This window comes from Petromyzon marinus, chromosome 52 (genome assembly GCF_048934315.1).
Source record: "Petromyzon marinus isolate PM22_M1 ecotype Great Lakes invasive population chromosome 52, UKy_Petmar_22M1.pri1.0, whole genome shotgun sequence".
Taxonomy (NCBI): Eukaryota; Metazoa; Chordata; class Hyperoartia; order Petromyzontiformes; family Petromyzontidae; genus Petromyzon; species Petromyzon marinus.
In genome coordinates this window covers 2345987-2360306 of record NC_133718.1, presented here as the reverse complement: position 1 = coordinate 2360306, position 14320 = coordinate 2345987, and the positions used below count along the sequence as shown (strand labels likewise).

Below are 14320 nucleotides of genomic sequence, written 5' to 3'. Positions count from 1 at the left end.
CAGTGTGCCAATGCACGAAGTTAGGAAATATAAAGAGTGCAAAGTCCAGGGTCCACTGATCACACATGGGAAGTGTAGGCCAGTCGAAACAGGTGAGTCTTTAGAGAAGACCTAAACAAGGTGAGTGACCTCGCCTGTCTGACCACAGGTGGCAGGACGCTCCGTAGTTTTGGCGCAGCGCAGATAAGTAGATAACAACAACAACAACAACAATGATACATCATGAAGTTTTGAGACGATGAGTAAGAGGCACTGCGGTGCGTTCGGTCCTCCGGAGAAGTGGGAGGGGATTTGCCAAACGCCAAAACCTTTCTTTCAAATTTTTCTTCTGAAGGGCAGTTTGCGTACATCTGCAATAGCGTTCGGAAACATCCCTCCACCGTCACAACACCGCAGCTCAATCCCTCCGCAGCGGAGTTTGCCCAAATCTCAATGAAAATAACAGCTGTCAAAAAATAAAAAATATCATACAGGACCCTACCACCGAACCTCCCGGTTTCAACCTTCCACGCCGCCAGTTGGTCGACCATCAACCGAATCAGGACCGGGTCACGTGGCCGATGCGGCCACCCAATTCCACAGATGGCGTATCAAAGATTTGGAGGCCTGTGAGCGGTGCTGCCAAAAATCCCAAAGCATCGACCCATCGTAAACACTTCACTCATTTAAAGGAGGAATGGACGATGATCCACTCTACTTCCAAACAGACGATTGAGTGGAAAACCAAATAAAAATAATAATTTATCTGCTGCTATTAATCCATTTCGAAAAAATAAGCCGCTTATATAACTTATCTAAGAATATTTAACATACATATTATTTAACGAAACATTTTAACATCTAACATCAAACATCCGCCCAAAACATCTGCAGTGCCTCCTAAATGTCCGAGATAATAATGCATTAATGAAACGCTGTCCTTAAATAATTCCTCCGTTAATGGGCTTGAGCGCCAGAGTTCATATCCCATGCTCAATCATTGCGAGTGTTTTATATCTTGAAATCAGCTTCAAAATCAGTTTGTACCCATCTTCTGCGCGCGTGCACGCACGTGCGCGTGAAGGGGTGCAGAGGCAGGAGGTGCACTGCACGGAGCGCACGGCGGGGCCCGTGGAGGAGCGGCTCTGCGACGACGTCCCCCGGCCCGACGACCGTCAGAGAGCCTGCAACGAGCACGAGTGCCCCGCTCGGTACCAACGCGCGCGCAACCCGTCCGTCCGTCCGTCCGTCCGTCGGTCCAGCCATTGCGAAATAATCATTGGTCTGTTTGAGGGTCCTCCGATAAATGGATCAGCAGACCGTACATCTGTCGGTCAGCTTTTTGATTTGTCCGTCTGCTGGCTCACTCGTCGGTCCATTTGTTTGGCCATCAGATGACACTGTTTGTCGGTGTATCCATTAGAAAATATATTTATTGGTGTGTTTATTCGTTCATCTATTGGTTAATTAGTCTCTCTGTTCATTTTCTTTGGGTCTTTCGGTAAAGTCACGTAGATAGGTTCAAAGAAAATAACACGTTTCGATCGCAACACGAGCGGCCGTCATCAGGAAAAGGGGGTTAGCTTCTAAAGGCAAATTGTTTATAAAGCTTTGAAATGGGCGTCAGCAGCATGGGCGGGGCAGCTAATGTTAATGTAGGTGGTGGGCGGCGACCGCAACGGTGGTGGGTTTTACAACAATTTATCGTCTGCCAGGTAAAAATTAGCATGTTATTGTAAGATCGGTGAGCGGCCTCCACGGCGAGCGAGCTGGGGTGGCTATGTTAATGTGAGAGATTCGCATGTTAATGGGAAGATCGCAGAGTCGCCGGCACCTCTAGGTCGGCGCACGAAAGTAACTTTGTTTGAGTGAGAAATTTAACTTATTAATGTAGAATCAGAGAGCTGAAAATAACAACTAACATTGGACGGTGGTAGGGTGAGAATATCACAGCCAGTTATGACTTAAACTGGTTGATAACATCCTTACAATGATTGCTCAGTTTGTACCCATCTTCTCGGTTGAAATTGTGTCTGTGTCTGTATATATGGATGGCATCATGAACGAATCTTTATTGATTGTTATATCTTTTGTTCCAAACATCTTTTGGACCATCCATCAGTCCATGCAAGCATGTGCGTCCATACCTCTGCGCGCGTGTGCGTGCGTGGAGTGGGGGAGCATCGGTCAGCGCACTGCGCTACAAAAAAACCACCGACCCAAGTTCAATCCCCGCTCACGATCACAATGGGCGCTCGCGAAAAGCACCTGCCCCAACGGCCTGTCAGAGGCCACGCGGGTGACCGTTGCCGTGCGTGCGTAGGTGGTGGGTGGGCGAGTGGCAGGGCTGCCCGTCGCCGTCGTGCGGACCGCGCCCCACCGCCGGCGCGTCCTCGGAGGAGACGGAGGAGGAGGAGCGGCGCTCCGTGCTGTGCGTGCGCGGCGTCGGGGCCGACGAGCACCGCGCGCTGCCCACGTCCCAGTGCGAGGGGCTCCCCCGCCCCCCCCACGCGCGGCCCTGCCCGGGGCCGCCGCCGTGCCCCACCCGCGGGGACGCTCCCGCTGGAGACCCGCGCGGCGCGTGGCTCGTGGGCGCCTGGTCTCCGGTGCGTCCGTCTCTCCCTTGCGCCCGTCTCCCCCTTGTGTCCGTCTCCCCCTTGCGTCCGTCTCCCCCTTGTGTCCGTCTCTCCCTTGCGTCCGTCTCCCCCTTGCGCCCGTCTCCCCCTTGTGTCCGTCTCCCCCTTGTGTCCGTCTCCCCCTTGTGTCCGTCTCCCCCTTGTGTCCGTCTCCCCCTTGCGTCCGTCTCCCCCTTGTGTCCGTCTCCCCCTTGCGTCCGTCTCCCCCTTGTGTCCGTCTCCCCCTTGTGTCCGTCTCTCCCTTGTGTCCGTCTCCCCCTTGTGTCCGTCTCCCCCTTGTGTCCGTCTCCCCCTTGCGCCCGTCTCCCCCTTGCGCCGTCATCATCGTCGGCCGCGGTCGATCCGCTGGCGGGTGACGGCGCCACCACAAGAGGCGGTGGCCAACCGCCTCTCGTGGTGTCACGCGACGCGACCCTCCGCCTCGCTCTGGCACAACGAGCCGATCTCGTTCCCTCCGGACACGGAGCGAACGGGGCTGGGAGGAAGGGAGGGGATGGAGGGAGGGGAGGGAGGGAGAGAGGGAGGGTGGGAGGGGAGGGAGGGGAGGGAGGGAGGGAGGGAGGGAGGGAGGGAGGGAGGGAGAGAGGGAGGGAGGGAGGGTGGGAGGAAGGGGCGAGAGAGGGGTTTTGTTATCGCAAGGGAAGCCGCTCCAGGGAATTAAAGTTCTGCCCTGTCGTTTTCGACCGTTGGCTTCCAGTGTTCGGCGACGTGCGGGGCCGGCGTGAGGTCACGTGACGTCCGCTGTGAACGCCGGAGCGGAGACGACGTCTGCAACGAGGCCGATCGGCCCGCCGAGTGGCAGCGCTGCGACTGGAGGGCCTGCACCGAGCTGCCCCCAACCACCGGGCCCGCCGCCAACGGGACGGGCGGCAAGCACCACGGCGGTCCTCCCCAAGACGACGGCGGAGATGATGACGACGACGATGACGACCGTGGAGATGACGACGGCGAGATCGGCCGTCGTGAAGATGATGATGGCCGTGATGAAGATGATGGTGTAGGCACAGAATCTGATGATGGTGAACATCATGGAGGCAATGAGATTGATGACAATGATGGTGCCGATGAAGACTCTGACGAGGATCATGGTGAAGACAATGGAAGCGTTGAGGATGATCGTCATGAAGACGATGGTGATGACGACGATGAAGATAACCAAGACAATGAAAATGACCGTGATGATGAAGATAACCATGGTGAAGATGATAATGATGATGGCGGTCATGAAGATAATCACCATGGAGACCATGATCGCAATGCCAATGAACATCATGAAGACGATGACCACGATGATGATGATGATGACGATGGTGATGACCGTCAAGATGAGGACAACGAACGCCATGACACTGTCCACCGTGAAGACGACGACGACGATGAGGAAGATGTTGACCCAGACCGTGACGGAGGCGTCACCCCAGACGAACGCGACCACCACCAACGTGAAGAAACAGACGGCCGTGGCGACGAAGATGGCGAACGCAACGGCATCGACGGTGGACTCGCGGTCGACGACGATGACGACGACAACAATGATGTGGACGCTGAGCGCGACGTGGAAGATCAAGGAGGCGAGGTCCACGTGGACAGCAACGCCATCTTCATTCCAAACGACATCAAGCGGCTCAACCAAAACTTGCGCGGATCCTCCTCCTCCTCTTCCTCATCGCCGTCGTCCTCCGTGTCGCAAAGTGACGACGTGAGCGAGCGAGCAGAGCGGCATGACCCACCGGGTGAGCCACGTGGTCGACCTCCAACCTCCGCCACCTCCTCGTCCCCATCTGACGGGAGCGCTAACGCTAAGAAGAAGAACCTCATTGATATCTACTACTACGACTACAACTTCATCAGCTTCCACGAGGACCTCCTCTATGACCTGGACGAGGCTGGGACGGGCGTGACTCGTGACGGCCAACCCCAGCAGCCTGCCGACCAAACCACCGCCGCCGCCACCACCACCGCCACCACGGCCACCACGGCCACCATCGTCACCGCCACCAGCTCAGCTTCACTTCCACCACCACCGCCGCACCAACACCGCCACCGCACCACAACTGCAGCCGCACCACGATCACCACCATCGGACCACCACCACCACCCCACCACCGCACCGTCTGCACTGACACTGCACCAGCAGCAACATTCACCGGTTCGTATGACACCAAACCACCACCATGGCGCCAGTGCTGGCAATTTCCCCGCCACGTCGCAACCTCGCGCGGCAACCGAGACCGACAGCAATCGATCGGCAACTCGTTCGGAATCCCCGGACGACGCTGCTGTTGACGTCGCCACTCCGCCAGCCGAAACGGCGAGAGGGTACGGCGATCGCGCGACCACGACGGCCGGGCGGCAACCTGACCGCGACGGGCGGCGGCCCGTGGGGGACACCGTGTCGGACAACCGAGCGTCCAGCACGGCGAGTTCCCCGACTTTCACCGGAGCCACCGGACTGGCGTCGGGCGTCGCGGTCGAGCCAGGTGGCGGGGAAGCCATCGGCGACGCTGCTGCTGGAGATGGATCCTCGGAACGAGAGACGCCGGGAGAAGGCCGATGGGACGGCGGCGCCGGCGGCGGCCGCACGCTCGCGCCAACCGGCACAAAGTCGCCGATGCCAATCCACGATTTTGCCGACAAAGTTCCACGGGCCGGCGATGGCTTCGGTGGGAGCGCGGGTTCACTCGGCGGCCCCGGAGCCGGGCCCACGGCCGTGGGGGTCGTCCCGCCGGTGGACGCCGCTGCCGCCACCGTCGCCACCGCGGCCACGTCGGCACACGGGGCGAGAATCCGACCCGAGCTTCCAACGGTGCCGAGCGTGCCGCCGGGCTCGAGCCACGAACGCCGGCAGGCGCCGCCCCTCGCTGGAGGCCGAGGAGAGGGCGGCGTGGCAGCGTCGTCGTCGCCGGTGTCGTCATCGTCACCGTCGTCGTTGTCACCGCCGTCGTCATCTTCACCGTCGTCGTCGCTGCCGTCGTCATCTGCACCGTCATCGTCGTCGCTGCCGTCGTCGCCGGTGGCGTTTCCTGAGCGCGCGGGGGAGACGTCGCGGCGAGCGGAGGGGACGAGGCCACCGGAGGCCTCGTGGAGGGTGACGCCGTGGAGCGAGGTGAAGGATTTCTGGGAAGAACTAAAAAAAAATCACCGGATCGAGGTCAGAGCGCCGAGCCGGCACCGACGGGAGCCTGAGTTCGAATCCAGGCGGCCGCCTGTGAGACTCCGCCTGGTTCTCTTAGCGCAGCGAGTCGATGGTCGTGGCCTGGCCACCAACTACCGTGTGAGTTGATGTCGACGTGCGTGCAGCTCCGAGTCAGCGAGGCGCAGGGGCTCGTGCACCGCACCAGGGGCCCTGCGATCCGAGTTACAGGCGGGATCTTTAAGTGCGTGTGCCTGTGTGTACACGTGTGTGCATGTATGTGTGCGTGTGTGTGTGGGGGGAGTGGTCGTGTAGCGGTTAGTTCGCTGCGCTACGAACCTGGCGACCTGAGTTCGATTCCCGCATACGGCCAATACCAGCGACGATTAATTATCTGAACCGGTCCTGGGCCTCCCCTAGGTCGACTCAAATGAGTACCTGGTGCGGTGTGTAAAACATCGCCACTGGGGAGACAAATGCGGCCGGGCGTGGTGTTGGCCACCCACTCCCTCTTGTGCCGTGCCGGCCTTTATAGGTGCTTCCTAGCAGCACTTGCCCCTACAGTCTGTTAAAAGGCTATACGGGGGATCTTTGTCTTTGTGTGAATGTGTGTGTGTGAATGCATGTGCGTGCGCGTGCGTGCGCTGCAGTGCACGGCCACGTGCGGGCTGGGCGTCGCACGCCGGAGCGTGTGGTGTGCATCGAGGTCTCGGTCGGGGTCGGCTCACTGCGACTTCACCCAGAGGCCGCCCCCGGCGCGGCGCTGCTCCGTGCGGCCGTGCGTCGCCTGGCACGCCGGGAACTGGAGCGAGGCATGGCCCCACCCCCGCCCCCGCACGCGTCGCGACATCTTCACGCGACGTCGTGTGCCTGTCCTGGCTGCGGAGTACCGACTGTCGCTGCTCCCTGGCCCCGCGCCCCTGTGTCCCCGTGATTCCCTGACCTCGTGTCGCTGTCCCCTGTCTCCCTGTCCCCATGACCCCGTGTCTTTGTCGTCGTGACCCCGTGACCCCGTGCGACAGTGTTCCCGCCGTGGCTGCGGGCTACCACGTGAGCGATCGCGGGCCGTGCTGTGCGTGGACGCCCGCAGCCGTCGCTCCGTGCGGCCCCAGCTCTGCTTGGCGCTGGGCGGGCCCCGCCTCGCCACCACGGAGGGCGAGGGCTGCCCCCCGCTGCCCTGCCTGCCCTGGGCAACATCGGCATGGGGGCCGGTGAGGGCACGCCCGTGTCTGTGCGTGCGCCTGTAACGCCGGCACCGCGCAAGATCGGCCCCTGCGGAGGAGGCAGTCGCCCTCCAGCAGAGGAGGGGCGACGCTCACAACAACGAGCGGGGCGCCGGGTGGATAAAACGCAGCGAGTTGGCAAAGTGTGGACCACAGGCGGTGCATCAGCCAGTCATCTCAGTCAGTCAACCCATGGCACATGGGTCTGTCCCGTGACCTCCTGCCAGCGGCGAGCCATCGACACTTCACGTGGCCTCAAAATTGCACCTCGCCTGGCACGGGTGCCGTGTCACTTGGAGGCGAATGGCGGCGTCTGCTGCTGCTGTTGTTGTGTGCGCGTGTGCAGTGCTCGCGGACGTGTGCAGGGGGGGTGCAGCGTCGCCGCGTCTCGTGCCCCCATGCCGACCGCTGTGACCTCCGTGCCACCCCCAACGCCACGCAGGCCTGCAATACCCAGCCGTGCGTCACCTGGTCCACGGGTCCATGGGACAAGGTGGGCACCAACATCAATCCGCGCACATTGATGCACACAGACACACACATCTTTGCATGCACACTCCTGTACACAAAATACAAAGGTCCCCCATATAGCCTGAACACACGCTTGGGGCAAGTGCACTTCGCAAGCACTTACAAATGCCCTAGTGGTGATGTTTACATCGCACCAAGCGCTAATTTCAGGCTGATTCGACCTAGGGGATGCCCAGGACCGGTGCTGACAATCGTCACTGGTGTTGGTCGTGAGCGGGAATCGAACTCAGCTTTTCCGTGGTTCGAAGTGCAGCGTGCTAACCGCTGTACTACCCCTCCCCACGCACCTATATACACACACACAGATGTCTGTACACATACAGAGATCTCTGCATAACCATCTGCACATATTTACAGACACCTACACTCACACGCGATACACATTCACACCCCTCGAGCACCTGCTAAGGTCTGCACAGCACACGAGCGTGTGGTGTAGCCAGCAGCACGATTCCCACCCACCTTTATCTCCCCAGGGATAATTTTTATACATCGCATCAGGTACTCAATCATGGCTGAGTCAAGCTAAGGAAGGCCCCAGTATTGGCTCGGATATATTTCGCCAGTGATGTTAGCCATGGCCAGGTATTGTGTCTGTGCGTGTGTGTGTCTCTCTCTCTCTCTGTGTCCCTGCGACGCTCACAATAACGAGCAGAATTCCAGGCGGCAAAAAATGCAACAAGTTTGGCACAGTTTAGGGGGGTTACAGCCGGTGCATCCGCCAGTCATCTCAGTCAGCTAACCCATGGCAACTGGGTCTGTCCCGTGACCTCCTGTCACCAGCGAGCCTTTGACAATTCACGTGGCCTCAAAGTGCACCTGGCCTGGCACAGGCTCTGTGGTGACGTCACCGTCACTTCGTGGCGAATGGCGGGCGTTGGTATTGGTGGTGGTGGTGTGTGGGACATTAAATGCCTCCTGCAGCAACATTCATTTCAATAAATCTCTCTCTCACAACCATATACATTTGTCCACTCATGTCAGCGTATCTAGTGGCGAACGGCAGGTACTGGTATTGGTCAGTTTAACACGTGGTTAACACGTGGTTGGCCTTTGCGACCAATATCATCCATAATAGAGGTTTTTGGGTTAGATCGCGTGGATATATAAATGTGTTGTTAAACCCGCCACCACCCGACACAGCCTAATGTACGTTGCCTAAGTAATCTCCCCCCCCCCCCACATTGTGCACAAGCGCAGAAGTGTGGTCACCACATCTACGCCTCTATATAAGGAACTAAACAGGTGGACTTCTCCACAAATCTGGCTGTCGCCTGATGAAGCCGGTTGTAATTACTGGCGAAACGTCGTTACTCAGATTGTAAATGTTGTGGCTTGGCTCTCCAACACACTGGTGTGCTGTACTAGTATACTACACTATACACTACACTACACACTAGTGCTGTACTAGTATACTACACTATACACTACACTATACACTTCACTATACACTAGTGCTGTACTAGTATACTACACTATACACTACACTACACACTAGTGCTGTACTAGTATACTACACTATACACTACACTATACACTAGTGCTGTACTAGTGCCGAATTGGCCACGTTCTGTTTACGTGACAACCCTTACCAGTTGGCTGTGTCGGGTGGTGGCGGGTTTTGACGACACATTTATATATTCACGCGATATAACCTCAAAAACAAAAAAAACCTCCGTCATGGATTGGCGTTGGTCCCTGCGTCCCCGCGTCTCCCCGTGTGTCGCAGTGCTCGGTGAGCTGCGGCGTGGGAGTTCAGAGCCGTCCGGTCAGCTGTGGTCACGCGGAGGAGGAGGAGGAGGACGAGGAGAGGAGGGCGCAGGGGGGGCGGCGTGCGTGGCCGTGCGAGGGTCATGCCCGGCCGCAGTCCGAGCGGCGCTGCGTCGCGCACGCGTGCTCGCAGCCTGGCACGTGGACCGGTGAGCGCGGCGACGCGCGCACGACGGAACTCCTCGCCGATGCTCAGCGACACGCGCCGGCTTTCGCCGATACTCCCGTACACGCTCGCCAAGACGCGCCGATGTCCTCCGATTCCCTCCACCCGCACACGCTCACCGACACTACGCGTGGGTTACTTGACACCCCGGGGACACCCTGATACCCTCGTGAAAACAAACGTTCCGTCTCGTGGATTTCCAGGCGAAATATTTTTTAACGCTAAAATTATTATTCGGACGCTCTGACTTCGTAGCCACCCCGACGAACGATTGCTGATACACTTCGTCGCCAAACTTTCTTTGTCACTGTGGTGACAGCCCCGATGTCGCTGTTTTGCAAAGCGAAGGCTGTAATTATGGTCTTCTAACTTGTCGCCCGTTAAAAACAAAAACCACTAAACCTGCTGGAAACTTGAAGAGGAAGGATGGATGGGTAAGGAGCGGAGGAGCGGGAGCACAGGGCCAGGGGAGACGAGGAGAGGGTGGAGGAGGGAGAGGCTGCGTCAGGGCCTCCACGCTGCTGCTGCTGCTGCACGGAGCGGCGTCTGTTCTCGCAGCGGGCGGTGTGAGGGGGAGTGGCTCAGAGTGGGGGTGGCCACTCGCAGAAGTCACGTGATTCACGGGATGCCCGAGCTGATTTAAATACAGAGAGAGCTGTGACGCGTGTGTGTCGTGGGGGAGGGGGGGGGGAATCAAACTTGACGAGCCACGAAAAGATCTTCGTGCAGAAAGCGGGCGGCTTTCGCCGCGTGGATGGAACGAGGGCGAGTTACTAAAATCGCTCCGTCGCCTTCGGTGGGGAGGTGACCCAGCGCTACCAAGAAGAACAAGAAGAAGTAGCGATATCGATAGGAGACCCGTCGCCGTTCGCCAAGCAGAACCCGGCACCGATGTCGGCTCCCGGCCCAGACGCCAGCTTTGTCCGCTGTGCGGTGCGGGGGGTAGGGACGTCGTGTTTGAGGTTGTGGAGTTGGCTTCGGGGTGGACGATGGAAGGGTTTTAATCCTCCCTGCGTGTGTGTGTCCGCGTGTGTGCGCGCGCGTGTGTGCGTGCTTGCACGTGCGCTGCAACAAAAAAAAGCACACCTGGTCAAATATTTACGTTTCAAACGAAAAAAAAATGCCGCAAATCAACAACCGCGTGAACGGGGCGCCGGCGCCGTGCGGGCGCACGCGTGCAGTGTGCCAGCTCGGGATAGACCCCGTCCAACCGACTCACCAGCCCTCTCGTGGGGGGGGGCTCTAGACCCCGTCCAACCGACTCATCAGCCCTCTCGCGGGGGGGGGGCCCTAGACCCCGTCCAACCGACTCATCAGCCCTCTCGCGGGGGGGGGCCCTAGACCCCGTCCAACCGACTCACCAGCCCTCTCGTGGGGGGGGGCTCTAGACCCCGTCCAACCGACTCACCAGCCCTCTCGTGGGGGGGGGGGCTCTAGACCCCGTCCAACCGACTCACCAGCCCTCTCGTGGGGGGGGGCTCTAGACCCCGTCCAACCGACTCACCAGCCCTCTCGTGGGGGGGGGCTCTAGACCCCGTCCAACCGACTCATCAGCCCTCTCGCGGGGGGGGGGCCCTAGACCCCGTCCAACCGACTCATCAGCCCTCTCGCGGGGGGGGGCCCTAGACCCCGTCCAACCGACTCACCAGCCCTCTCGTGGGGGGGGGCTCTAGACCCCGTCCAACCGACTCACCAGCCCTCTCGTGGGGGGGGGGGGCTCTAGACCCCGTCCAACCGACTCACCAGCCCTCTCGTGGGGGGGGGCTCTAGACCCCGTCCAACCGACTCATCAGCCCTCTCGCGGGGGGGGGCCCTAGACCCCGTCCAACCGACTCATCAGCCCTCTCGCGGGGGGGGGCCCTAGACCCCGTCCAACCGACTCACCAGCCCTCTCGTGGGGGGGGGCTCTAGACCCCGTCCAACCGACTCACCAGCCCTCTCGTGGGGGGGGGGCTCTAGACCCCGTCCAACCGACTCACCAGCCCTCTCGTGGGGGGGGGGGCTCTAGACCCCGTCCAACCGACTCACCAGCCCTCTCGTGGGGGGGGGCTCTAGACCCCGTCCAACCGACTCACCAGCCCTCTCGTGGGGGGGGGCTCTAGACCCCGTCCAACCGACTCACCAGCCCTCTCGTGGGGGGGGGGCTCTAGACCCCGTCCAACCGACTCACCAGCCCTCTCGTGGGGGGGGGGCTCTAGACCCCGTCCAACCGACTCACCAGCCCTCTCGTGGGGGGGGGCTCTAGACCCCGTCCAACCGACTCACCAGCCCTCTCGTGGGGGGGGGGGGCTCTAGACCCCGTCCAACCGACTCACCAGCCCTCTCGTGGGGGGGGGGGCTCTAGACCCCGTCCAACCGACTCACCAGCCCTCTCGTGGGGGTGGGGGGCTCTAGGCCCCGTCCAACCGACTCACCAGCCCTCTCGTGGGGGGGGGGGCTCTAGAACCCGTCCAACCGACTCACCAGCCCTCTCGTGGGGGGGGGGGGGCTCTAGGCCCCGTCCAACCGACTCACCAGCCCTCTCGCGGGGTGGGGGGGCTCTAGACCCCGTCCAACCGACTCACCAGCCCTCTCGCGGGGGGGGGGGGGGGCTCTAGACCCCGGCCAACCGACTCACCAGCCCTCTCGTGGGGGGGGGGGGGCTCTAGACCCCGTCCAACCGACTCACCAGCCCTCTCGCGGGGGGGGGGGGGCTCTAGACCCCGGCCAACCGACTCACCAGCCCTCTCGCGGGGGGGGGGGGGGCTCTAGACCCCGGCCAACCGACTCACCAGCCCTCTCGCGGGGGGGGGGGGGCTCTAGACCCAATCCAACCGACTCACCAGCCCTCTCGCGGGGGGGGGCTCTAGACCCCGTCCAACCGACTCACCGGCCCTCTCGCGATATCCGCACGCGCGCCAGCAGCCTGGTCAGCCGAACCTCTCGACGCCGGAGCTTTCGAGAGAGGGGGCGAGGGAGGGAGCACGGCCACCGTGGGCAAAGCCAGGTCGGCGACCTTGGTGCAGTTCTCGTTTCGTGTGGACGACCTCGCCTCCACCGAGGACAGTGCGGGGGGGGGGGGGGGCGCGCGGGGGGGGGGGGGGGGCGCCCGCACGCTCCGTCAGCGGCGACCTCGTGCTGCCTCGTCCCCGGACAGGAATTACCGACGCGACTTCCACTGCTCCGGGTTCACCTGTTGCGTCACCTCGTGCGCTTCTCTTGCGGTTATTTCAGGGGGGGGGGGGGCCCTAAAATGTTTTTCAGTCCCCCGTCCCCACCCACCACCTTTCACCTCGCGCTGCCGTTCCTTCGAGGCCGCACGCGGCCGCTGACTCGCAAACTCGGTGCGGGTCGTCTCTCGTGAGCGACGCGGGCGCTAATGACAACCCCCAAGGCCGTAATTTCTCCTCTCGCCCTCCCCGTTTTGCCGCACGCCACCGCCGTCGCCGTCTGACCGCGCCGCCGCGCTGCCCGGCCCAGGAATTTTTATGATTAAAATTCCTCGCCGTGCCGGGCGAGACGGAACGCGAGGCACCTTTCTCCGCGAGCGGACAAAGGTGCCCTTTATTTGCACGCGGGTAGGCCGGCCGGCCGGCTGGCCGGCCGGCCGCTGCGTCGCGCCGAGCGATATTGCGTCCGTGAATCGCGCGTTGTCTCATCACGGTCTGCCTCGACCGCGCACTTCTGCTCGGACTCCCCAGCTCGTCATTTACGACGCTGAGCGGGTGGGAGGTGCTCGCGGCTTGGGGAAGGCCTTCATCCAGCGGTGGATTGACCATGGCTGATGATGATGATAAATATATTCAGTAATGATTGCTTGCATATTGGACCCATGCCGCAACTGAAACGTCTCGGAGCGCGTTTCTTTTTTTTTATATTTATATTTAGCCAAAGGGGAGTCCCTGATGGCAGATGTCCCTGCGGAGCGCAAGGCGAGAAACCAGCAGGCATGCGAGAGGACGTTTGGCCTTTCAGTCGGTGACTCCTGGAGCGTTGAGGCATTGGCGTTCGTCTCCCGTTCACAGCCCTGACCCCGCTAGCGGTAGTGGTCGTGGCGGAACAAAATATCAAACAACCTCCACATTCCTATGGCGGGGACAAGTCTATGAGTTGGGGGACTCGTTTTATGGACTTCCCCTCCCAGAGGGTTGATGGGTGACTGAGTCCACCACCGGCGAGGATTTGAAGTCGGGAACTTTGCATATTGTGAGCCGCTCTTTTGCTAACTCCCCCCCGCCTCCACCTGGGTAATGTGATGATGTTGTTGATGATGATGGTGTTGATGATGATGGTGTTGATGATGATGGTGTTGATGTTGTTGATGATGGTGTTGATGATGATGGTGTTGATGATGATGGTGTTGATGTTGTTGATGATGGTGTTGATGATGATGGTGTTGATGATGATGGTGTTGATGATGATGGTGTTGATGATGATGGTGTTGATGATGATGGTGTTGATGATGATGGTGTTGATGTTGTTGATGATGGTGTTGATGATGATGGTGTTGATGATGATGGTGTTGATGATGATGGTGTTGATGTTGTTGATGATGGTGTTGATGATGATGGTGTTGATGATGATGGTGTTGATGTTGTTAATAATGGTGTTGATGATGATGGTATTGATGATGGTGTTGTTGATGATGATGTTGATGATGATGGTGTTGATGATGATGGTGTTGATGTTGTTGATGATGGTGTTGATGATGATGGTGTTGATGATGATGGTGTTGATGATGATGGTGTTGATGTTGTTGATAATGGTGTTGATGATGATGGTGTTGAGGATGATGGTGTTGTTGATGATGGTGTTGATGATGATGGTGTTGACGATGATGGTGTTGATGATGGTGTTGAGGATGATGGTGTTGTTGATGATGGTGTTAATGATAATGGTGTTG

The 14320-nt window shown here is 59.6% G+C and overlaps 1 protein-coding gene across 1 annotated transcript in view; it reads left to right on the top strand.

Moving 5' to 3' along the window:
* The window catches only part of LOC116953506 (uncharacterized), a 45477-nt gene that overhangs the window by 26377 nt on the left and 4780 nt on the right, over positions 1-14320 (top strand). The window contains exons 18-24 of the mRNA XM_076075111.1: positions 1064-1190; positions 2303-2585; positions 3313-5721; positions 6399-6560; positions 6771-6959; positions 7318-7464; positions 9232-9421. Coding sequence (XP_075931226.1) covers positions 1064-1190; positions 2303-2585; positions 3313-5721; positions 6399-6560; positions 6771-6959; positions 7318-7464; positions 9232-9421 — 3507 coding nt within the window. The remainder of the gene's footprint in view (positions 1-1063; positions 1191-2302; positions 2586-3312; positions 5722-6398; positions 6561-6770; positions 6960-7317; positions 7465-9231; positions 9422-14320) is intronic.